Source organism: Neophocaena asiaeorientalis, unplaced genomic scaffold (assembly GCF_003031525.2).
Source record: "Neophocaena asiaeorientalis asiaeorientalis breed wild unplaced genomic scaffold, Neophocaena_asiaeorientalis_V1.1 scaffold606, whole genome shotgun sequence".
In the NCBI taxonomy this organism is placed as follows: Eukaryota; Metazoa; Chordata; class Mammalia; order Artiodactyla; family Phocoenidae; genus Neophocaena; species Neophocaena asiaeorientalis.
Window position 1 is genome coordinate 11,388,437 of NW_020173687.1, and position 25,403 is coordinate 11,413,839.

The 25,403-nt window shown below is 49.7% G+C and overlaps 2 protein-coding genes across 5 annotated transcripts in view; both read right to left on the reverse strand.

Moving 5' to 3' along the window:
- Positions 1 to 3,155: 3,155 nt before the first annotated feature.
- LOC112403081 (interferon lambda-1-like) lies at positions 3,156 to 3,730 on the reverse strand. Its single transcript, XM_024750405.1, is given in 2 exon segments — positions 3,156 to 3,298; positions 3,301 to 3,730. Coding segments are annotated over 2 exon segments (573 nt in total).
- Positions 3,731 to 13,001: 9,271 nt separating this feature from the next.
- SLC9A8 (solute carrier family 9 member A8) overlaps positions 13,002 to 25,403 on the reverse strand; it is a 74,180-nt gene continuing 61,778 nt past the window's right edge. For 3 of the 4 annotated variants that reach the window (XM_024750264.1, XM_024750262.1, XM_024750265.1), the window contains 4 exons: positions 24,570 to 24,681; positions 21,306 to 21,526; positions 19,093 to 19,239; positions 13,002 to 17,770 (listed from right to left, as the gene is read on the reverse strand). In XM_024750264.1, the coding sequence (XP_024606032.1) occupies positions 17,663 to 17,770; positions 19,093 to 19,239; positions 21,306 to 21,526; positions 24,570 to 24,681 (588 nt within the window). In that variant the 3' untranslated portion in view covers positions 13,002 to 17,662. Of the gene's footprint in view, positions 17,771 to 18,357; positions 18,479 to 19,092; positions 19,240 to 21,305; positions 21,527 to 24,569; positions 24,682 to 25,403 lie in introns of all 4 variants that reach the window. The other variant, XR_003003827.1, reaches the window with a different exon arrangement.

Here is a 25,403-nt window from a genome sequence, read left to right on the forward strand (position 1 = left end):
TATTCAATGTGTATATAAAGCTGAATTTCAACCAACTTTATTACTAAGACCCACCCATTCTGGGGCATTCATCTCTGATGTTCTTCCTTTTCACGTTTCAGAAGTGTCCGTGCCAGTCCCAGTCCTGAGTTTTCTAGTTTTCCATTTCCAGACTGCTCTAGCACTACGCTAACTCTTTTAATCAACCGTGATGCCACGTAACTTACACAGCAGACGAAAGTAGGAATAACTAACTTGTCCTGGAAGAGAAAGGCCAGTGTGTGTATCATCACGGAAATACTGTGTTCGTGGACTGGAATAGGAAATGCTGTGACCATGCTCCTCGTTGTGTATCTTATTGTATGAGGTTGCTGTGACTGAGATAATACACGCTAACTTAACAAAGCAGATGTTTTGCATTTGATTTCTACCAAGAGTTGAAATGTTGAGAGATGATTTAAAAAAATAAATAAAGTGTCTTCCATTGTTAAACGAAGTGTTTGGGGTTTTATGTCCCTCCTCCCTGCTGCTTTGAAGTTTGGGTTGCTTGGTGTTTTTTGTTTTCAAATTTAACTTCAAGAATATTTATTTATTTATTTATTTATGCTCTTCGTTGCTGTGCATGGGCTTTCTTTAGTTGCGGTGAGTGAGGGCTACTCTTCGTTGCAGCGCGCAGGCTTCTTGTTGCGGTGGCTTTTTTTGTTGCAGAGCGCGGGCTCTAGAGCGCAGGCTCAGTAGTTGTGGCACACGGGCCTAGCTGCTCCGTGGCATGTGGGGTCTTCCTGGACCAAGGCTTGAACCCGTGTCCCCTGCATTCTTAACCAGGCAGGTGGATTCTTAACCACTGCGCCACCAGGGAAGTCCGGTTGCTTGGGTTTTTCGGTGTTTTTTGTTTTTGTTTTTTTTGCTCAAGCCATGTTTAGTTCTTTAGTGACAGGACTCACATTTTTTCCTCCATTAAACTGACAAATAATAACAGCCAGCATTTGAGTGCTTGTACTGTGAGCCAGGCATTTTATACGCTGAGACTTTACGTTCGTGATCTCATATAATTGTCTCAATCCTCCTAGAAGATAACGTAAATCCTGTTCTGATCCCCATCTTACCAACGGGGAAACCAAGGTGTTCAGAGTTCAGCCGTGTTTCCTAGGAGTGAGACTGCAGACTCCAGGAGAAGTGATTGTTGGTGGTGACCTGACAGGAATTAAATAACATTGAAGGGCGTTGTGAAAAAAATTAATCCCGTTTAAAATTTTTTTGATCCGTTTAAATGCCCTAAGGAGGATTCTGGTCAGTGTAATGCGAGTTTGTCTTTAACAAAGAGAAAGCAGGAGTGAGGCTGAGAACCTCTGGCAGAATTTTAGGTTTTCAGTTACCTTCTATTTAGGGCAGGCCATAATGGGGGATTACTTTAAAAATCAATTTAAGGTGTTTTTAAAAATGAAGTTTCCTGAAGCTAATATAACATTGTAAATCAACTCTACTTCAATAAAAATAAATAAAAAATAAATCATGGTTGACTTAAAAGCAAAATGTATTGCAAAAATCTTAAGAGTGGTATGAGCGCAGCTGTGGTTTGGGACATCCTGTCTTTATGCACTTGTGGGGTGTCTGTGCCACCATGCTGACCACTCTGCAGGGTTGGACCCCACAAAGCCACTCAGCTGTCAGGGAAGAGACTGAACGGTTTTCTCCATCTCATTCACTGGCTGAGCAAATATCCAGGCCTTGGACCAGACCAAGGCCCAGGTACTGGGTTTGGTTTTAGTGACAGCATAGGAAATGGCACTGCCATCCTGGCTACCAGGAACAGCAGCTTCCTAGAGATGAACACCCAGCCTGGGAGAGCAAAGGAAGCCAGACGCTCACTCCTGTATCTAAAGCGGAGCAGAGACTCTGAGCAGATTGCTTAATTTGTATATGTAAATGACAAGCATATTTAAACATCCTCAGGCCCACCAGTTGTACAAGATTAACATTAGCCTTGCTGCCAGCTCTGTACCCCACACGACATTGCCAATTGGACCCCAATCTCTGCTCACCCTTTCTCCCTTGGTAATAGAAGCCTTAAATTTTAGACATCTAGCCATCCAGAATAAAGACTGCCTTTCCCAGCCTCTCCTGCAGCTAGGCATGGTCATACGGTTATGTCTGGTCCCTAGGATGGAAAGATAACTGTGCGTGGCTTCTGAGACATGTCCTTCAAAGAAAGAAGCTTGTTCTTCCCACCCTGGCTGCGCTGGCTGGAATGGAGCAGCCATGTGAGACTCTGAGGCAGAGGCCAAGTGAAGGGGGCTGCAGTGAGTAGCTGGAAGAGGCTGGGTCCCTGATGCTTAGGAAGCCACCATCATACCTGGCCTGCCCCACCTACCTTCAGAGTTTTATATGTGAGAAGTAAACTTCTGTCTTGCTTAAACCACATTTTTTCCATTTGCTCATCTTGGAAAGCTTTTTATTTACAAAAGAAGTGAGACTACTCTAATGATGCCTCATGTAGCAGGACTTCAACAGCTCAACGGTTAACAACTTCTGGCCAATCTGACTTTTTTCTGTGCCTGTCCATCCACTTTCCCCACTCCTAAGTTTCTTAGAAGCAAATTCCAGACATCTGTTTCACTTGTGAACATTTCAGTACCTGTATCTAAAAGACAAGGACTTTTAAAACAATACCATGATCACATCTAAATTTTTATGTTTCTTAATTGTAACAAATACCCAGTCACTGTTTGCAGGTCCAGTTGTCTTATAAGTGCATACTTTTAAAACTGTGTGTTTGCGTTGGGGCCCAAATAAGGTCTCACGTTGTTGCAATGGATAGATCTTTAAATCACATTTATCCTAAAGGCTGTCCCTATAGAAGGGCATTTTCCTCTTTCTCTTCTTTTCCCTTGAAATGTATTTGTTGAAGAAATCGGATAGTTTGTCTTTTAGTTTGCCAGAGTCTACATTTTGCTGATTGCATCCCCTGCTGTTGTTTATCACGTTCCTCTGTTCTCTCAACCTCCTGAAAATTGGCAGCTGGCTCTTCTTTTTTTTACAGTTTCTTACTGTTTGTTTGAACATGTTGTACAAAAGTAGAAAAATAAACATTTCTTCTGCAGCTCCATAAATAAAGCGTTAGAGGAAATAAGGCAGGGTTGGGGTTTAGTGCATAAGTAAGGTCTGGGTCCAGGTTTTCAGATATGCAGGTCTCCACTGGCAACAATTCTCAGGTCCCTTATGAGGAGGCGGAAGAGGTTGAATGTGACAGAGGCCTTGAGACATCCTTGGGACTCCTCCTTTGTGGCCTCCTGGAGCCGGCACAGCCAGTGGTGGAGGCAGCCCGGGGCTGGGATTCTGCTGTGGGCTGAGCCGGGATGCAAGCCTGAAGCTCGGAGTGGATGTGGCGCAGCGTGTGCAGCGGCTGGTCCAGGATGACCCCCGAGGACGAGTCTGCCACAGCACCCAGGACCTTCAGCGTCCGGTCTAACTCTGCCTCCAAGGCCACAGGGCGCTCCCACACCTGCCGCTGCCTCAGGTCCCGGGTCCTGGGGAAGCGGTGAGAGCTGCAGCTCCAGTTCTTCAGTGAGAGCGACTCTTCTAAGGCATCCTTGGCTTTCTTGAAGCCCTCCAGCTCCCTTGGCAACAGAGATTGGAACCGGCCCATATGGCAGCCCTTCCTGGTTGTGGTGGGCTTGGACGTGGGGACTGGGCCTGCTCTGGCCAAGTCCAGCATCACAGTCACCAACACCAGGACCCAAGCTGCAGCCATGGCTAAATCCCAACTGCTTGTTTGGCCCCATGGCTCTGCTTTTAGCCAGGTTCACTGGGCAATCCCAGCTGATGTGTGTAAAGTGAAAAGGCACATGGAAATAGGAATCTCCACTTTGATGGCAAAGGCACGAGTGTGGGGGTCCGGTCGCCGAACCAGGTGAGCCCGGACCTGTGCCAGGAAGGAAAGAGATACTGAAATTCAGTCACAGGAGAGAACTTTGCTTCTGAGAAGTCCCTGTGCCTGGAGAATCTCAAGGTTAGGACTCCCAGGGGCAGCCTTTAGCTCGCTGACTTTGGGGAGCCTCCGAATGAGGCTGAGGCAGGTGGAGGGATGGGAAAGTGGCTCGAGGACTCTCACAGTGGGGTAGGGACCTGGCGGGTGTGGGTGAGGCTGCCTGAGTGGCCGAGAAGGGGCATCCCTTGAATGTGCAGAAGTTTTAAAGTTTGCTGTGGTCCCCTTTTCTACTTTTGCTTTTGTTACCTATGCTTTTGGTGTTATATCCAAGAAATTGTTGCCAAATCCAACATCATGAAACTTCTCTCTGTTTTCTTCTAGGAGCTTTTTAGTTTTAGGTCTTACATTTGAACCTTTAATCCGTTTTCAGTTTTGTGTATGGTGTAAGGTAAGGGTCTAACTTCGTTCTTTTGCATTTGGATATCCAGTTTTCCCCGTACCATTTGAGGAGACTGACCTTTCCCCATTGAGTGATCTTGGCATCCCTGTTGAAGATCTTTTGACTACATACATGAGGGTTTATTTCTGGCCTCTCTATTCTGTTCCATTGGACCATATGTCTATCTTTATGCCAGTACCACACTATTTTGATTACTGTAGCTTTGTATGTAATGTGTTTTTATTTTTATTTATTTATTTATTTATTTATTTATTTATTTATTTATGGCTGTGTTGGGTCTTCGTTTCTGTGCGAGGGCTTTCTCTAGTTGTGGCGAGCGGGGGCCCCTCTTCATCGCAGTGCGCAGGCCTCTCACTGTCGCGGCCTCTCTTGTTGCGGAGCACAGGCTCCAGACGCGCAGGCTCAGTAGTTGTGGCTCACGGGCCTAGTTGTTCTGCGGCATGTGGGATCTTCCCAGACCAGGGCTCGAACCCCTGTCCCCTGCATTGGCAGGCAGATTCTCAACCGTTGCGCCACCAGGGAAGCCCTGTATGTAATGTGTTTTGAAATCAGGAAGTGTGAGGCATCCAACGTCGTTCTTCTTTTTCAAGATTGTTCTGGCTATTTGGGGTCCCTTGAGATCCCATATAAATTTTAGGATATTTTCCCCATCTGTGCAAATATGCCATTGGGATTTTGATAGGGATTACATTGAGTCAGTAGATTGCTTTGGGTAGTGTGGACATTTTAATGATATTCAGTCTTCTAACTCATGAGTAGAGGATGTCTTTCCATTAATTTGTCTCTTCTTTAATTTCTTTCAGCATTATTTTGTAGTTTTTGGTGTACAAGTCCTTCACCTCCTTGGTTAAGTTTACTCCTAAATATTTTATTCTTTTTGATGCTATTGTAAGTGGAATTGTTTTTGTAATTTTCTCTTCAGATTGTTCAGTATTCGTGTATAGAAATGCAACTGATTTTTGTGTGTTGATTTTGTATCCTGCAACTTGGCTGAATTCATTTCTTAGTTCTAACAGGTGTGTGTATGTGTGTAATCTTTAGGGTTTTCTACATAAGATCATGTCATCTGAGAACAGATATAATTTCACTTCTTTCCAGTTTGGATGCTATTGATTGATTGATTGATTTATGCTTAATTGCTCTGGCTAAGACTACCAGTACTATGTTTAATAGAAGAGGCAAGAGTGGGCATCGTGGCCTCTTCTAAAGGAAAAACTCCGTCTTTCATCACTGAGTATGAAGTTAGCTGTGGGGTATGTGTTTTCATATGTGGTTTTTATTATGTTGAGATAGTTTCCTTCTATTCCTAGTTTGTTGAGTGTTTTTTATCATGAAAGTATGTTGAATTTTGTCAAATGCGTTTCATGCATTAATTGAGATGATCTTGTAGTCTTTGTTCTTCATCCCGTTCATGTGCTATATCACATGGTAGTTGACTTTTGAGGCTTGCTCAGATGTGGGTATGATTTTTTTTGTTGTAAGAATACTTCATAGGTGTTATTTTCTTTCATCAGGAGGCACATGATGTCAAGTTCTCTCCCTTTGGGATATTCATAGCTGTTAAGGCTGTTACTCAGGACTTAGATCCATTCTTTCATCAGAGCATGCAAAATGGAGATATTCCAATTCTAGTCTTGTTTGACAACTGGAATACTTCTATGAAAAGAAACTTTTCTGTGGTGGTGTGACTCTATACCTGGGACAACACTGCATGGAGCTAAACACACACACACACACACACACACACAGGACAGCACATAAAACTGGTGTAATCTGAACAAGGTCTATGCCAATGTCAGTTTCCTGGTTGTGATACTGCTTTATAGTTGTGCAAGATGTTACCTCTGGGAGAAACATGGGTACATGAGACCTTTCTGTACTATTTTTGCAACTTCCTATAAATCTATGAATTAAAAAAAAAGTTAAAGACAAAGAAACTTCCCTCATCTACTATTTGACTACCAGTGATATAGTTTAAGAAAAGCAGGATAGGGACTTCCCTGGTGGTCCGGTGGTTAAGACTCCATGCTTCCACTGCAGGAGGCACAGGTCCAATCCTTGATCGGGGAACTAAGATCCTGCATGCTGCATGGCCAAAAAAAAGGTGGGATAGATGCGTACCTCTTTGCCTTTATTTATTTATTTATTTATGGCTGTGCTGGGTCTTCGCTGCTGCACGCACGGGCTTTCTCTAGTTGTGGTGAGCAGGGTCTACTCTTCGTTGCAGTGCGTGGGCTTCTCATTGTGGTGGCTTCTCTTGTTGTAGAGCACGGGCTCTAGGCACACGGGCTCAGTAGTTGTGGCTCGCAGGCTGTAGAGTGCAGGCTCAGTAGTTGCGGCGCACGGGCTTATTTGCTCTGCAGCATGTTGGATCTTCCCGGACCAGGGCTCGAACCCGTGTCCCCTGCGTTGGCAGGCGCATTCTTAACCACTGTGCCACCAGGGAAGCCCTCTTTGCCTTTATTTTTACTTAGAATAATGAATTGATGCCTTAGAATTCCCCAGCAGTGACTGAGTTTTTAAAAGTATATTATTATGAACTCATTGATCTCCATATATTTTAAGTATTTCAATCCATTATGTGATTACTGTTATTGATGCTCAAATTCCTGTCTTTGTTCAGTCAGAACCTCTTCAAGCTGGCTCCTGAGTCCTGACCTGACCCTGAAACCTCTGATTGCTTCCTCTCTGTTTGGTATGACAAGGGGCTCCATGCTCATCTTTGTACATTTCCTGCCCAACTCCTGGGCTCAGATGTTTCTCCAAAGAGCCCTGGGTCCTTTTGCTGTGAAATGACATTTGGATACCAAAGTCCGAGAGCTAAGGGTGCTCACTGCCTCTGGGTTGGTCATTGTTTCCAGGTCTTTTCAGTGAGCAGAGCTAGCAACAGGTTTATATCTCTAAAAACACAAAGTACGTTGTAAGTTCATACTTAAATTAAAATTCAGGACCACAGGATTTTTGCTCAACCTCATTTCTCTTTTATTCCCATGCTGAGGATCCTGGTTCTCAAGGGGTCCAGGGAAGCCACTACTAGTTTTGATTTTGTCACCATAGCTAGACCTGATCCTGAAAGGAGGGAGTCACCTGGGACAACCCTTGGAGAGCATCTCAGTTACTCACCATAGAGCAGGGAGAAGGACTAAGGCTCAGAGAGTGTGAGGAGCCTTTGCAAGTTTGCACATATGATTAACTCCTGGTTGCCCATGGCTCTGTTAGGAAATGAAATATCAGGGATACAAGTGAAGCCAGGGTAGGTGTCATGTGGTTCAAATGCAGTTCCTCGCCTTCCTTCCCCTACCCCAGAGGAGCCCTGGATCCTGGGGTTGACTTTTCCAGCCTTTCTTCACACTCTGCTACACTTGGCTGCATCCCTAAGCACTACTGTTTCACAGCATCATTTTGCCTGGTTTTATATGTACTTATTCATCTGCAGCTTTCTTTCTCCCCTCCTTTCAGTATTTTGAGATTTATCCATGTTGATATGTTATTCTAGTTTCATTCATTCATCCATCCATCCGTTCTTGCTGCTGTATACTGTTCCTTATATTACTGCGCCACTGTTTAATCCATTCTCCTAGTGGGAAACAGCTCGTTTCCAATAATTTGCTATTACAAATATTCTTGTAGGTGTCTCCTGAGTATGCATGACTGTGTAAGAATTTCTATAGGGTGGCGTGGGCAAACTTTTTCTGTAAATGGTGATAGTGAATATTTTTGGCTTTGGGAGACAAGAGGCAAATATATATATTTATATATTATTATATAGATAATATACAACAAAGAAAACAAATTTCCACGAATTTTTTATTAAAACATTCAAAACTTTATGGACATTAAACTTTGAATTTCATATAATTTTCACATCGTGAAATACTGTTCTTTTCAATTTTTTTTTTCAACCATTTGAACACGTTAAAATCCCAGGCTCAGCTCGCTGGTGGTACAGAACAGGAGACAGGCTGGGCTTGGGCCTCAGGCAGTGTTTGCCTCTCCTTGCTCTCTAGGGCTTAAAGAGAGGAGAGGACTCGCTGGATTGAAGGGTGCCAGGCGTCTTTAACTTTACTAGGCACTGCCAGGTGCTCTTCAAAGTGAATTCTATCAATTTAGACCCTCACCAGAGCATGATGAGACTTCCTATTTCCCTAGTGCTTTTTTTTCTTCACTTTAAAAAACTCTTTTTAAAATTTATTTTTAAATTCTTAAAAATTTTATTGAAATATAGTTGATTTACAATGTTGTGTTAGTTTGAGGTGTCCAGCAAAGTGATTCAGTTGTGTGTGTGTATATATATATATATATTTTTTTTTTTAGATTCTTTTCCATTATAGGTGTACTGAAGATATTGAGTATAGTTCTGTGTGCTATACAGTAGGTTTTTGTTGCTTATCTATTTTATATATAGTAGCGTGTATATTTTACTCCCAAACTCCTAATTTATCACCCCCTTTTCCCTTTTTGGTAACCATAAGTTTGTTTTCTGTCTGTGAGTCTATTTGTTTTGTAAATAAGTTCATTTGTATCATCCCTAGCCCTCTTGAAATCACATCAGATCTCTCCATTTAATGCATTGCTCCTCTAGTAATAGTTTCATTTATAATCACATTTTGAAAAGTGAAGATAGCACACTGTATGTTCCTTATTATTGAATGAAAGTTCTTTTTGAATTTTATTTACTTTTTATACAGCGGGTTCTTATTAGTTATCCATTTTACACATATTAGTATATATATGTCAATCCCAATCTCCCAATTCATCCCACCACCATGAGCCCCCTGCCACTTTCCCCCCTTGGTGTCCATACGTTTGTTCTCTACATCTGTGTCTCTATTTCTGCCTTGCAAACCAGTTCATCTGTACCATTTTTCTGGATTCCACATATCTGTGTTAATATACGATGTTTGTTTTTCTGACTTACTTCACTCTATATGACAGTCTCTAGATCCATCCACGTCTCTACAAATGACCCAGTAATTTTCCAGCACCACTTACTGAAGAGACTTGTCTTTTCTCTATTGTATATCCTTAACCCCTTTGTCATAGATTAGTTGACCATAGGTGCGTGGGTTTATCTCTGGGCTTTCTATCCTGTTCCATTGATCTATATTTCTGTTTTTGTGCCAGTACCATACTGTCTTGATTACTGTAGCTTTGTAGTATAGTCTGAAGTCAGGGAGTCTTGATTCCTCCAGCTCCGTTTTTTCCCCTAAGATCGCTTTGGCTATTCGGGGTCTTTTGTCTCCATACAAATTTTAAGATTTTTTTGTTCTAGTTCTGTAAAAAATGCCATTGGTAATTTGATAGGGATTGCAATGAATCTGTAGATTGAGTGTCTTTTGGTTGGAGCATTTAATCCATTCATGTTTAAGGTAATTATCGATATGTATGTTCCTATTACCATTTTCTTAGTTGTTATGGGTTTGTTTTCGTAGGTCCTTTTCTTTTGCGTTTCCCACTTACAGAAGTTCCTTTAGCATTTGTTGTAGGGCTGGTTTTGTGGTGCTGAATTCTCTTAGCTTTTGCTTGTCTGTAAAGCTTTTGATTTCTCCGTCGAATCTGAATGAGATCCTTGCTAGGTAGAATAATCTTGGTTGTAGTTTCTTCCCTTTCATCACTTTAAATATAGCGTGCCACTCCCTTCTGGCTTGTAGCGTTTCTGCTGAGAAATCAGCTGTTAACCTTATGGGAGTTCCCTTGTATGTTACTTGTCATTTTTCCCTTGTTGCTTTCAATAATATTTTGTCTTTAATTTTTGTCAGTTTGATTACTGTGTGTCTCAGCATGTTTCTCCTTTGGTTTATCCTGCCTGGGATTCTCTGTGCTTCCTGGAGTTGGGTGGCTATTTCCTTTCCCATGTTAGTGAAGTTTTCAACTATAATCTCTTCAAATATTTTCTCAGGTCCTTCTTCTCTCTCTTCTCCTTCTGGGACCCCTAAAATGCAGATGTTGTGTTTAATGTTGTCCCAGAGGTCTCTTAGGCTGTCTTCATTTCCTTTCATTCTTGTTTCTTTATTCTGTTCCATGGCAGTGAATTCCACTATTCTGTGTTCCAGGTCACTTATCTGTTCTTCTGCTTCATTTATTCTGCTGTTGATTCCTTCTAGTGTATTTTTCATTTCAGTTATTGTATTGTTCATCTCTGTTTGTTGTTCTTTAATTCTTCTAGGTGTTTGTTTTTTAATTCTTCTAGGTCTTTGTTAAACATTTCTTGCATCTTCTCGATCTTTGCCTCCATTCTTTTTCCAAGGCCCTGGATCATCTTCACTATCATTATTCTGAATTATTTTTCTGGAAGCTTGCCTATCTCCACTTCATTTAGTTGTTTTCTGGGGTTTTATCTTGTTCCTTCATCTGGTACACAGTCCTCTGCCTTTACATTTTGTCTACTTTTCTGTGAATGTGGTTTTCGTTCCACAGGCTGCAGAATTGTAGTTCTTCTTGCTTCTGCTGTCTGCCCTCTGGTCTGAATAAAAGTTCTTTGTGAAAGAAATAGAAAATATCTTCAGACGAGATCTTAAAAGTTACCCATCATCCTTCCACTCAGAGAGGACCAAAGTTCTCTCAAACCTCATACCTATCCTTCCAGATTTTTTCCTGTATACACACACATCAATTTAATTTTTGGAGGCTGATGCTATATATGTTGTTTTGGAATCTGCTCGTCTGACTTCATGAAGTTCTTTCAGTTAGGATTATTTTTGTTGTAACATAAAACCCAACCCAAATGGCATCAGCAGCAAGAACACGTATTGTCTCCCGCAGTGAGCTCTGGTGGAGGTCGGTTCCAGGACTGCTTAATTAACTGGTCCGACAGTGTTGTTAACAACGCAGGGCCTCTGTCTTTCTGCGCAGCAGGTTGGTGAGGCCTTCCCTTGTCTCAGAATTGCTGCAGCACGTCCGAGCACTGCATCCTCACATAATGGGAGGCAAAGGCCAGACCATGGGAGGAGGGTGCTTCCCTTCTTTGAGTGACTGTTTGAGTGTGAGAAAACAGTCCTGGAAATTCCCTAAGACGTTGCTTCATTCTTCTGCCGGAATTGGCTCAGAGGCCCATTCCTCAGCATTCTCAGGCGAGGGGAGTGGAATGACCATAAATGGCTTCATCTCCCCTCAGCTCCCCTGGGAGTCGAGTGGAGGTCATGGGGCCCTCAACTTTGTGTGTGACCCTCCCCTGCAGCTTTCTGGCCTCCAAGGAAAATACTTCCTCCCTGGTTTGCTCCCCTTCACCCTGAGTACTTTTTCTAGACATTGAGAAGGTTGAAATGTGAATGAAAATACCCAGTCCCACTCAGGCTCTGCTCACCTTTACTACCAGGGTTCCATTTTGTCCAGGCTGACACTCTGCTCATTTCCTCGCCTCCTCTGCAGCCATCGGTGGCCTGGGGAGATTCTGCTTTATATTTGCCAGAGGCCCATCACTCCAGTGCCACCTGTCATCCTACCTGCACGGTTTCATTAGGGTGGAGGAATCCTTCTCTGAACCCAGGTCTCCGTCACAGGGGGAAGGGAGCTGAGGGCCACGTGCGCCTCCTACCAGCGCTGCTCCCTGGCCAGGTTCCCTGCCTGACGCCAGCAGGCATTGGTTTGGGTGTGCAGTTAGCAGTCCAGGTAGAGGAAGGGTCCAGGATGTGATTTATTCTCCCCCCACCCTTCCTCCTTTGGCCTGGGGGTGGGGATGCATTGCAGGGTGGAGAGGAACTAAGAGCCCTGGTTCTGACCTCCCTGTCAGGAGGCTCGTGCCTGGGGTCAGGACAGGTTCTTCTGCCTGGTTTCATTTATATCACATGTATTTTTTGTTTGCACCTGTTACCGTAAGTAGCTTCAGATGCCTTCTGGAAGCATGAGAGAATATAAACAAATGGAGCCTCCAGACTCCCCACAGATACCGCCACCAGCTTCCATCTGACTCGCACGGCCGTGTGGGTTCAGAGCCTGGTTTCAGTCAAAGGCCTACCAGGGGCCAGTCTGCAACCCCAGCAGGGAGGAGGGCGGCTAGCCCAGAGAACCCCAGGGAAGACAAGTCCCTTGCACCTGTGAGGAAGCAGCTGTGGCTGGAGGCTGGGCCCGAGCTGAGCCCTCCTGCTTGGCCTCACGTCCTCCTCACTGAGGGACTGTGTGCTCAGGCCATTCAAGATGGCTGTCTCCTGCTCTCTGCATATCCCCTGCTCGATCAGCCCCTGCTTCCCTCACGTGACTATCCAATCCTCTTAATCATAGGGCTCAATTAGTTCCTGGTAACCGAGCCCACCTGACATCAATCTCCCTGATGTGGTGAGGACTGCTGCCATGCCCTGGTGTCCTGTCCGACGGCTGCTGCACGCCCTGGGGTTTCGCTCCAGGACCGTTTGTTAAGATCCCTCTATCCAACAAACCGTTCATGTCTCTGTTGCTGTCTCTAGGCTCTTCCTCTGGTCTCAAGGCTGGGCAACTACAAAGCTTGTGGGCCCGCGGGGTCCAGCCCAACAGGGACAGAGGCAGGAACTGGGGCCCAAAGCCCGCACTCCTGCCCACTAACCACTGCGTTCTGCCAGGCTTCTGGCCGCGAGAGCCGGGCAGGCGTGGACAGAGCCGAGTCTAGGGGGGCGTGACCCAGGCCTCTGCAAAGCCACGGAACACAAACACAGAAAGTGGGTCTGGTTCAGCAGCATTCATTTTTATTTCTAAATAGGAATCCAGTGACATTACTGTTTTTCATCCATTTCTGAATTCTTTAAAGAGTCCAGTGAGACGAGGTAGAGGCTCCAGCAGAGCAGCTGCAGGTCCCTCCACCTCCGACCCACCTTCGCCTCCGCAACCCGCAGCCCCACCAAGAAGAGCAGCATATTTCTCAGGAACCAGGACTAACGGCTGCCTCTCACATCTTACTTGGGGGAGGACAAAAGAACAAGCCTGACCTTCCCAATAGTCCTTATATCAAAAAGCTGTACTTAAAAAAATCCTTCATTTTTAAAAAGAAAATTACTCAAAAGAATACAAGATTCTGATTAATCTTGAGAACAAATCAAGCTTTGCAGGAGCTGTACTGGAGAAAATGCTAACGCCTTTGGTAGCCACGAACCCTGAGTCAGCCGAGCGAGCGAGGAGCCTTCCCCGGCCCATGGGCCTCCGCGGCTCCTCAGAGCAGCGCTGGGGCCTGGAGAAGTGGCTCTTCCGCGTGGCTGACCAGCTCCTTGGACAGGGCCCATAGCGCTGACAGGTGACCTTTCTCTTGACCACCGAACCGCACAATCCCCATGGATCCCATGGCCACGGGCCCGCGGCTGCACTCAGCTCTCTCGCCCTGAAGCCAGGACGCTCACGCAGAGAGCAGCTGGGAAAAGACCAGCTCCCGGGTAGGAAAGCCACACATTGTTTTTCCCTCTGGGATTAGGGACTGTGTCGGCTGGGGTGAGAAAGGGTGAAACGGGGTGGGGGAAATTAGAAAGTCCTCTTTCGTAACATGGGCAATGATGGTGGAAGTCCCTGAACACCTAACTCCGTTTGTGTGAGAAATGACAGGAGACTAAGTGGAAGGGAGTGTGGCTGATTATCCAAAGCCGTCACTCTGACTGTGGTGTTTTCATTTAAAACATATTGCCTGGGGCTTTGGAGACCGGGTTCCTGGTAGAACAACTTCTTAATGATTCTGGCTGCTCACCACCCAGCAGGAGAATCACATGTCTGCATTCTGCAGGGAATGAGGAAGGAGGAAAGGATCTTTCCTCTTTTTTTGGCATTTGAAGTCCTAACTGACAGTCAATCATTGCTGTTGAGAGATTCCTCCTCCCACCAGAATCAGGGGTCAGTTCTAAGGCCACCCTAAGCCACGCCTACACCTTGCCGTACCTTCGATGGCCCGGACTTGGCTGAGGAGAAGCTGGTCACCACCAGGCCCCACCCTCACTCTCCCCACTGAAGCAGAAGAGGGATTCTGGCTGTGGCCTCCCCGCTTGGGACTTTGCCACGTGTGTGGACCCCCATGGGAGTGTGGACCTGAGACCCCGGAAGGCCACCTTAGGTGAGGGCTTGAAGGAGAAGGCTCCCCACTCACCAGCCTTTCCACACTCCACTGCACACAGAGGAGTCTGCAGGCAAATCAGGGCCTCCCTAGGCTGACTTGGGGCACTCAGGGGCTGCCAACATTCTGGGCCCCTGGCCTCATGTCAGCCGGGGCCCAGCAAGCATTCCCAGTGTGTGAAAAGAGGCAGCTGGCCAGGGGGACAGGGTCTGCCCCTGGGCTGAATGAGCACCAGATGATGGAACTGAGCCACCTTCTGCCTGGCTCTGTTCAGCTCAGCCTGAACTTGGTCTCTGGGGACCTAGGAAAAGCCAGCTTCTTTTCCTGTGAGGCCTCACACTCCAAGCCTCTAAGCATGGTTAGTCCCAGAGGTCCTACAACCACAGGGCTGCAGAACACGTGGTGAATTCCAAGTCCAAAATCGTAGGGCCTGCTGCGGAGGGGCTGCTGGGGGAGCCTTGGGGTGGGGCCTTAGTGCTACAGGACGCCCCAGCTCCCCAAGACGGCGTGTCTTCAGAGTTCACTGACTAGCCAACCAGCTTCCCCAGAGGCACGCACTGACCCTACAGCCTTCACCTCCTCCTAAAGTATTACCTTCTCTTTGTGCTATACTTCTCCTGTCCCATGGCCTAGGCCTAAAAGAAAACATGTGTGAAGTCATAGTTATGCTGGATATTTTTAATCTTCTAGGCATTTATTCCCCCAACAATAGAATTATTAGGAATGCTAAAGGTAGACAGCAGCAATTTTTGATTCTCAGGCAAAGACATCTGAAAAAAGTCCACCAGAAAAATCTCTCTTGATGGGCTTTGGCCTGTTCAAAGGTGAGCAGACAGATGGCTGAGGCACACGGGGCGCCCTCCTCGGCGGGGGAATGCCCTCCCACGCTGCTAAGCCACTACTTGGCCAGAAGAGGGCAGGAGCAGCTCACGGGACGCCCAGGCTGGCGCTGCTCCAGGCCAGGCAAGACTCTCCCCCAGCCACCTCCACACAGCCAAGCCTTGGGGACCTCGCCCCGACCCCGCGTGCTTCTCTACTTACTGTCACTCTCAGGTCTCAGCTAAAAGTGGGAGGACAGGTGGGACCTGGTGACAAAGGGCAGTCTGAACTGAGAAGATCCTGTTTTCATTATTTAATCTATGAACTCACAGCCCCCCAAAATTTTTTTCCGGCAAGCTATTGAGTTTACAATGCAACTTACACCTCGGAGATCAGACTCTGAATTTCAGGGGGAAAGTCAGTTACTTATGAATTGGAGAATGAGAGAACAATCTGGCCTCTGATCCCTGCCCCCTCCCTTATGGACAAAGGTCCTCTCCCTTTGACCTCTTCTCTCTTCCACTAAAAAGAAATAGGAAATGACGGAGACTGGAATTATGCATGGCATTAATCTTCCAGTGGGGATATTAGGTGAAGTAAAGTAATACTATGTGGCTCAAATTAGGGGGTTACGGTGGGAGATTAGAAAAAGAAATCATATTTTAGCTCTATCAAGTACCAATTGACTTTTCATGCATAAAAAGGAAGCCATGTGCCCTGCTGCCTGACTGGCTTTACGCTTATACTTCTGGGGCAAGGGAAGGGGTTAGGGCAGGGGTCTGGCCTCGTGGGCTGGGTACATGGGTCCTGGAGGGTCCCGAGGTCAGTCCTTCCTCACATCCAGAGCCACGCTGCCTGAGGCTGAGAAGATGGAAACATATTTGCTGCCAGCCCAAGGTCCCTGCTGGCCCACTGTGTCCGAAACAGAACCGACGACGCGCACATGATGAATTAAACCACGCCAGGGGGTGCTGAGTCCCAACGCTCCAGCCGAGACCGAGCCACATATGGAAACTGCCAGAGGCCTGTAGATGGGCACAAGCAAGCAGGTAAAGACTTGTTAAAGGGCCGGAGAAGGGGATGGATGCGGGGAAGTCAGAAGCTCCATGTCCTCTGGACGTGATTGGCAGCTCCTCACCTTGAGGTGGCCCAGGGGCCTGGACCATGGGGCCGGGGCAGGGGTGTGTGTGTGTGTGGTGTGTGTGTGCGCGTGGCCGGGGCAGGGGTGTGTGTGTGGTGTGTGCGCGCACACGGGCAAGCGCTCTGTGAGCGAGTCCTGAGGGAGCAGTGGCTGCTCAGGGATTGCAGGTGAGACTCAGATGCATCTGGCTGCAGGCCACTGGAGTCCTGGGGAGCGGTGGCAGAGGAGGAGCACGGGGACAAATGGGACCCAAGATGGTAGAGAACTGGGAGGGAAAAAAAAGATGCCGATGAGCAGTGAAGGTGCAGCAGGTAAACGGTGGGCAGAGCCCAGGAAAAGGGGCCTCTGAACAAACAAGGACCACTGAGTAAGGAATCGAGGTCAGAGAAGGGACTGCTAGGCTCTCACCACTTTGTAAAAGTGCATGAATTTAAACTGAATTCAAAGACAGCAGCTGCTGGCCAGCATAAACCCTGAAGACTTTCCCTCTAGAGGGTGCTCTGACCCCACAGAATAGGGTCACTCACCCCCAAAAAACCCAGGGATACGGCTTCCAATGGGGCTCTAGAGAGGTGTCTGTGCCCTCGTGCTCGGTTCCAGTGTAAACATTCACAGTATTCCCAGAGAAGGGCAGTAGCTGCGTGCTGCCCAGGGAGACAGCCTGTGAGGTGCCAATCAGAGGTAAAGAGAAAAAGGTCACTCAGTTTCTCTTTCTCAGGGAGTGCAAGCGACATCACGAAGGGGAGTGTGAGGTTTCCAAGGCCTCTGAGCCTGCTGCTTAAGTGAGAACCGCCGCTGCTGAGGGCGGAGGCGCCTTGATGACGCACAGGCAAGCGGTGGCTGGCCTCTCGTCCTGCTGTTACCGACACCCGTCCGGCAGGGAAGGGCCCCTGTAATGAAGGCAGTGGCCAGGGATGGCGGCAACGGCGCACCACGCTCCCGGGACGCCCTGCACAGTGGGTCCATGGCAGGATTTCTCCTCTCAGGCACCTCGGCGTGACAGATGACTATTCCCCGGCTACAGAAGCAGAAGGAAACATGTACCTGCAAAGGTGGTCCCTCCAATCCGCGGGCTGGGAAGCCACCCTGAGGGGAGAGGTCCAGCCCAGTGAGGAGCGGGGAAAGGGTGCTTCAGGGCAGCCGGCTGGCTCCAAAGGCCTGGGAGGTCCTGGGTTAAGACGACAGTAGCCTGTGCGTCACCCTGCTTCCATCCGCCCCAAAGAAGTGCCAAATGCACACGCCTCGGGGGCCCTTGCTGGGTGGCCGTCCTGGGAGCCGCGGGGAGGCTGGATGGCAGTGCTGCGGCCCGGCTGCCCGGAAGCCACGCGTCCCGCTCGGTCACAGCAGCTCCTGCTCGTCGTCCTCAGAGCCGGAGGGGCCTTGGCGCACCTCTTCGTACCACTTGTTGGTGAGGGTTTTCATCTGGATGCGCCCGTGGTGGAGGTCCTGGGGCGGGAGACATAGCAAGCCCTTGTCAGTGGTCTGGCTCAGGGTCAGGGCTGAGGAAGGGAGGAGACGGGAGGCAGGGGGCGCGGCCACAAGCAATTTCGAAGTGTTAACTGACTAACCACAAGCTGGGATCATTCTCTGTTGGGGAGGAGATAACGGGAGGTGTCACCCTGGAACAGGAGTAGGAGGCAGGATGGCATGATGTTAAAAAACCTGGCCTCTGGAATCAGACACACTTGGGCTCTGCTTCCAGCTTTGCCATGTACTGGCTGTGTGACCTCGGGGGGTTACTTCACCTCTCTGGGCCTCAGTCTCCCCGGCTATCAACTGAGACAACCCGCTGCATCTACTGCATGGGTTGCTGGGAGAATGAAACGAAGCAATCATGAAAAACGTCTGGCGTAGCGCCTGGCTCACAGTAAGAACTCACGTGCTGACAGCGATCCTGACTGCTGAGGGAGGGAAAACGGGGCTCAGGACCAAAGCGGGGCAGCAGCCAGGAGAACCCCTCCCCCACCCTGCACGGTGCAGGATGACGGTTTCAGCAAAGCAGGCCCAAGCTGGTCCCTGAGTGTGTCACTCACTGTCAGGCCAGTGGTGCCTGAAGGGATGGAGCGAGAGCCCTGAGCCTTGGGCCACTGTCCGAGGCCCTGGCAGGTCTGAAATTCCTCAGCTCAGATTCAGTAGCCGATCGATGTCCCAAGTCTATCATCCAGGAAATCCAAACGGGGTTAACAAGTCTGTTATTAAACTAGCACTAGAGACTTCCCTGGTGTCACAGTGGTTAAGAATCTGCCTGTCAATGCAGGGGACACGGTTCGAGCCCTGGTCCGGGAAGATCCCACATGCCGTGGAGGAACTAAGCCCGTGCACCACAACTACCGAGCCTGCGCTCTAGAGCCCGCGAGCCACAACTACTGAGCCCACGTGTCACAACTACTGAAGCCCACGCACCTAGAGCCCATGCTCTGCAACAAGAGAAACCACGACAATAAGAAGCCCACGCACCGCAATGCAGAGTAGCCCCCGCTCGCCGCAACTAGAGAAAGCCCACGCGCAGCAACGAAGACCCAGTGCAGCCAAAAATAAATGAATTAAATAAATAAATAAACAAACCAGCATTAAATATGGCAGGGAAGGAAAAACAGCAGATGCAGAGTGCTGCAAGCATATCCAGCCCGTGAGGCTGGGAAGGAGAGAACGCTGAGTGGGGAGAGGCCCCCACCCAACCCGGCACGTGGGTCTTCCCTGCCCACCCTGCTCTTGGCCACTGCAGGCCCTGAGGGAGGAAGGCGAGGGACCCCTGGCCTGCGTCCCACCTCCTGGGTCAGCCGCCGCGTGAAGAAGGGGTTCAGGTACTTGGCATCCAGCCACAGGAAGCCTTTGAGGTCCTGCCGCCTGACGTAGTGGGCTTCGTACTCCTCCTCGGTGAGCTCCGACAGGTGCTCCGACTCGACGGTGTTGCCCTGCGGCGGGGTGGGTGGGGTGGGGGAGAAGGCAGCCGAAGGCTCGTCAGCTGACACCTGCCTGGAAGCCCTCACACCACCCAGCCTACCTCCTCGCAGCTCTTCATCCCGGACCCTGTGTCCCTAACCCTAATGGTGGCAGCAAAGAGGCCTCCTGGGAGCCTGTAGTGAGGCTGGAAGGTGTGTAAGAAAACGATGGACATCCAGGAAAATCAGAATTGTGAAGAAGTTGGAAGCTCAGGGCTGGGGCTTGGTCTACCGTAAGCTCTCCAGGTGGCTGTCTGTGCAGCCAGGACTGGGAGCTCTTCTAGGCTGTCTCTTTACCAGTGAACTGAACGAGGGAGGCAGCTTTTGTCGTTTTTTGCCTGCAGAGGCCCACTCTGGGTACATTTGCTGGTCATGTGGATGCAGCAGGGAGGGATGTGGAGAGGGAGAGAGGGAGGGAGGGAAGGACCACCCACCCTCTGCAGGGGCGACCATAGGCAGTTTTGCACCGTCGCCCCCAAGCGCAGGTGTACCCTGGGTGTAGGAGGTGGGAGAGAGGGAGGGGCAGGGAGGGCATTTCCCTGCCGTGGAGCAGTGCTTCTCAAACTCTGGCCGGCATCGGAATCACCTGGAGCTGGGGGAGCCACAAAATGCTGGGCCCACTAGGCCCACCTGCAGTTCCTGATTTAGCAGGTCTGGGAGGGGGCCCAAGAATGTGCATTTCTAACAAGCGCCCACCGATGCTGCTGGACCAGGAACCCCACCTTGACGACGAGTGATGGAAAGTGGGGTGGTTAAGAGTCTGTGTGACCAGGGCTGTGTGATTTGGTCTCTGTGCCTCAGTGCTCTCATCTGCAGAATGGGGATCATGAGACCATCTGCTTCCTGCAGGTTTCAGGGACAGTCCAAGGACAGCGCAGGCACCACAGAAAACATGCCCTAAACAGCAGCTGCTCCCCGCTGAGCACACATCCTGGTTCTACCAGAGCTGTGCTTGGCCAAGTGTGGCTGCACCTCCCGGCAACTCATCAGAAATGCAAATTCTTTGGGCGCCCACCCCAGACCTGTAAGACCCTGGAGCCCTCCACCAATCCTGACACCCACTAAAAGCTTCGAGAACCTATACTTGAGCTTTGGTTAAAAACAGACAAGAAGGCTGGTGGATGGGGGTTGGGGGAGAAGGGCTACGGAGAGTGAGGAAAGTTCTGTGAGCCAGCCCTGTCTGACGTCATCTGAAGGTTCTCCCAGTAGCACAACTCTGGCTGGAGAGGCCGCGGGCAGAGACTGGAGGCCAAGATCCACCCAGACTGGACTTTCCAGAGTGAGAGGTGGGCCACATCCCCTCTCCCCACCTCTGGTTGAGGATTTCTGTGCCTTCCAGGGCTGAGTAAAGTTACTGATGGCCTTGAACAAGGGAACTAGAAAAAGATGCACTTCTGCAAAAGCATGTGCGTGGAGCAGGGGGTGGTGCAGGAAGGCAGGACCAGAGGCTAGGGCCCGAGGGAACACAGGGCAGGAAAGGCACAATCACTGTGACTCAGGGGAGGAGGGTGGCTTGGAGGAGGCAGAGGTGGGCAGGGGTCCAGGAGCCTCAGGCTCGCTGCAGATGGCCTTGGGCACCTCCACCCCCAAATCATACCTTGCCTGTCCTCAGTGGAGGGCCGTCTCCTGTAACTCTCCAAGCCTCTGTGAGCACTTTCCCCTTATCTAGCCCCAACAGGAGGCTTTTTAGTAGATGCTAGGTAATGATACAATTTTGTCATTTTGTGATTTTGAAACCCTCCTTCCAGTCCCGGCCTGATGGGGCGGTGTGGTTACTGGCAGGGGAGGAGCATTCCTGGAAGAGTCTGGAAGGTTCACGTTCCCACGCCACTGCCTCCGTGGCTTCACGAGGCCGGCAGACAACCCACCCCAAAGAGTCACGCTTCAGACCCTGAGTCCAACCTCCTTGTCACTTTGGGAAGCTGGTGAGTGCGTACGTGCCCAGGGACGGATCATCCTCAGATCGTGTCTCGTTCCTCCATTTTCTGGCGGCGAGTGGGGACCCACCCTCTGCCCCTGCCCGCCCGGCCGGCACTCACCATCTTCTCGGTCTTGCTGAGGTTGACGTCCTTCTTGTTCCTGCGGCGCGCCCTGGCGTCCCTGATGTCCGCGAAGCGGATGAGGGGCATGGTGCTGCCGCCCAGCAGCAGAATGGTGAAGAGCACGATGCTGATGGTGGTGGTGCCGATGAGCTGCCGCTTCTCCATGGGCTCCAGGTCCAGGTGCAGGCTCAGGGCGTAGGGGATGGCCCCCCGCAGGCCTGGGCGACAGTGAAGGGAGTAAGAGGGACGGAGGCAGGCGGGAGGGGCAGCAGTTCTCGGGGGATCTGGGCCCAGCCCGGCACCACGGCCGCTCGACATCCTAATGCACCCGCTGGAGAGTGCGAACTCAGCCTGTGAGGCTCTGGGGTGTGAGAGAAGCAGGCGCAAGGAACGGAGGCTCACCTCCGCTCCCACTTCTCAGGGCGGCAGAGCGGAGCGGGTGAAGTGACCTGTCCAGGCTGTGAAGCGCCGGGCGTGTGCGTGTTGAGGATTTATCAAGCCCAGCGCTTATGTTTTAGAAACACGACAGCTGGTGCAGACGAGCCCTCCCTGTGCTACGTGCTCCGCGGACACGACCTCATCCGATCGTCACAGCTGTAGAGCTGGTCCTGTTATTCTTACAGCGCACAGATGAGGCGCCGAGACTGAGAATGAGGTGTCCTCCCAGGGCCACACGCTTTACTGGCAACGGCACAGAATGCCTTTTGCCCAATGCCCACTGTAGTGGAGGATGCCACCCCCGTGGTGGCCAGCGGCTCAGGGGACTGCATCACGGCCTCTCCCTTACTTCCTGTTTTGGTTCCCTGGGAGGGTGCTGGCTGGACTGAGGGGTATGGACTGAGCTGGGAAATGGCACGTTCTCTCTCAAAAACTTCCTGGCTTGTCTGGTGCCATACAGGGGGGACAGGAGCTCCCAGAGCAGCAGGGAGGAGAGATGTCAAACGAGGACTTGTGTGAGGGTGAGGGCCTGAAGAAGAAGGGAGGGCGGGCCGGGCACACAGTGACAGGATCTGACCCAGACGTGGAGGCCGGCGCATCACAGCATGATGGGGGGCTGGCTGCTGCAGCCCAGACCCTATATGGGGACACAGCGGGGTGGAGGGAAGGGGGTGGAATTAAAAGAGACACGGGGAGCAGAAGCAACAGGTCACAGGAGCGAGGGGAAGGTGGAGTGACCAGGGAAGGGAAGGGCCTGGAGGATGCCCAGGTCCTAGGAGGCTTGCTGCGTGATGGTCTGGGCATGGGGTCAGGAGTCTGGCTCCTGGGTCCAACCCCTGGCCTCCTGCTTTCCCTGGGGCCTCCCAGGCTGGCACGAGGAACTAGACACAGGGCCTGCCATGACGGTGGCCCGAGGATGAAACGCCTTGGCATAGAACAGCATGTGCGCACAGTAAATACTTCCTAAGAGGGAGCTGCATGTTACTGTTTCCTGTGGAAGGAAGGGGGATGCTGGCAAACAAGCAGCTTGGGCAGGAAGGTAAGTTCCGTCCTAGACAATGAGATCGCGATAGCGCCACAACATCCAAGGAGGATTCAGACACTGGAGTCTGGATCCCAGAGGGAAGGCCTGGCTGGAGGAAACAGCTTTGGGAGGGTGGGAACCAGATGGAAGTTGAGGCCACAGGACAGGTGAGCTTGTGAGAGCGTAAGAGATGAAGCAGGTCTGAGGCTGAGTCCTGAGGAAGCCAATATTTGCTGAGGTGCCGGTAAAGGCAGATGGGGACCTGGACGGGAGCCTGAGGAGATCCCAAGGGAAAGGAGGGGAACCAGAGCATGGCCTGGAGGCCAAGGGAAGAGGAGAAGAGGGTATCCTCCCAGTCAGAGGGCAGGTCGGTGGGAGGAAGGAGCCCCAAGCCGAGGAGGCGGGTGGGATGAGGGCTAACCGGTGCCCACCAGGTCTGCCTGGGGGAGGCTGCTGGTGACCTGGGCGAGGCCAAGTCCAGCCCTGAGGACAGGAGGGGAGGAAGTGGAGAAAATGGGCAAGAAAACTCACTCAAGAGTCTGGCCACGATAGGAAGAGAAGGGGAAGCAGCTGGAGGGGACGAGGAGCAGGGGTTTTGGCTGAAGTTGTTGGTTTTTTGCGGGGAAAAGGAGAATCTTCAACTGTTGAATGATGGCGGAGCCAGTGGGACAGGGTGAGGATCCAGGAAAGAGGGAGGGAATCAATGGAGAGAGGCCTGGACAGCCTGAGGACACCCGGAACCAAGAGCCCTCCCTGTTTAAAACCACCGCCCACTTCCCTGTAGAGGTCTCTCACCACACCCCCCAACCCCAAAGAGCTCACATACTTTGTAAAATGCCTGATACATTTCTTAGATTTTCTTTCAGATTTTCAAGACCTTGGATCAACTACTTTACGATTTTTTTCCCTCACTGGCAAAAAAGATTAAGAAAAAAGTTTCTCTCACTGTACACACATATATACACACCTACCTACCTAGATCTGTCACACACACACCTATGAATATATTTTAAACAAGGTCTTTTGAAAAGGAAATCTGCGAGACATTTACAGATATGCTGTTGGACAGAAAACAGCTTACAAAGCATGTTGCTATACCCTGACCCACACAGAAATATTTTAATTATAATATTTAAACAAGAAAGCACAAAGAACTGCATGTATTTGCTCCTAAGTAAATTTAAAGATGTCTACGGATCCAGTTCTTTAGGAGTCAAAGTTTTATGAAATCATTTCGATCCTTTAAAAAGTAGAGGAATATGGGATTGAACAGCAACTGAAATGGTCAAATAAACTATCAGAACTTAGTGACTGAATGAAAAAAAAATCCAAATCTAACCTGTAGTACAAAAAAGTTTAAACTTTAACCTTTTTATTCTGAGCCCCTTGTTACTTCAGCCTAGAAAGCGCTCAGGTGGGAGGGGCGCCGTGCACACCTTGCCCTGGGCTACCCCGTCTGTCCAGGAAAGAGTGGAGGGAAGGAGGGCAAATCCTGGCTCTGCCTCCTGGGGCCCCTCGTCCCAAGCAAGTCCTTTACCCTTGAGCCTGAGCTTCCTCATCTGTAGAGCAGACACGCACCACCCACTTCCTGCGCTGTGTGGAGGGGTGCCGCCTGCAAAGGGCCTCGCGCAGGGCCTGTGTTACAGCGGGCGCCCTTAAGTGGGAGCACGTGCAACTCGGGGCTGGTGAGGCATGCTCGTCTCGCAAGGGCTCCGGGGACAGGCACGGGCATTCTCCGCAGGGCCTGTGCCTTTGTAACACACACGTCCCCTCCACCGTTCGTTCAGGATTGGGCTTACCGCTGAACCACATGATGAACATCATCTTTGGTGTGATTTTATGATCACGGAAGAAATTCAGGAGGTAGGAGAGAGGGAAAATGTTCACCGCTCTGCCAAACAGCACAAGCACCTGTTAACAGCAACAAACCAAGTCTTAACATGGAAACCTCTGGTTCTTCAAGTTGAAGCTTGTTGAGGCTAACACAGACCCGGTAACACACCCATCGTAGAGGCAGCATCCCCTTGTCATCAAAGACATGAACTCAGGGCTAAGCAGAGACCCAGGAGATGCCAGTTTCTATGTGTCTAGGAAAGGATTAAAGCTTTGTATGTTACGTTTCCATTGTCAGAAAGAGAGGACTAACAAGGTATCAATGACAGCTTCAGTAATGCCAAGAGGCTGTGCAGAAGTACCCAGAGATTAATTTAAGGGTAATCTGGCTCCTCCAAATGTGCTCCGCTGTGGGACGGGCCTGCACTAATCATTCCCAATGGGCTAGCTCTGGGGGAACAGACAAGGTATTCCTGCCTCTCCCATGGGGGCCCCACTCCTCAGGGAAAGGAGCGAAGACTGAAAAGCGCCTACCTATGTCCGTAAATGCTGCTCCCTGCGCAAGAGGAATGCACAGGTGGGTTCTAACAGGAGGTCACATACACCATGTCTAGCCAGTTGCTTGCCATGGCTTTTGGTTCCTTGCCATCTCCAAAGGCATGTCGATTTTAACAAAATATAGCTTTATGTAAAGTCTAAATCTTATCTAAGTGGCTTCTTAGAACTACTTATTAATTTACTTCCAGTTTCTTCATCTTGGTTCTCACCATAACTAACTTGAACAGAATTATATATATATA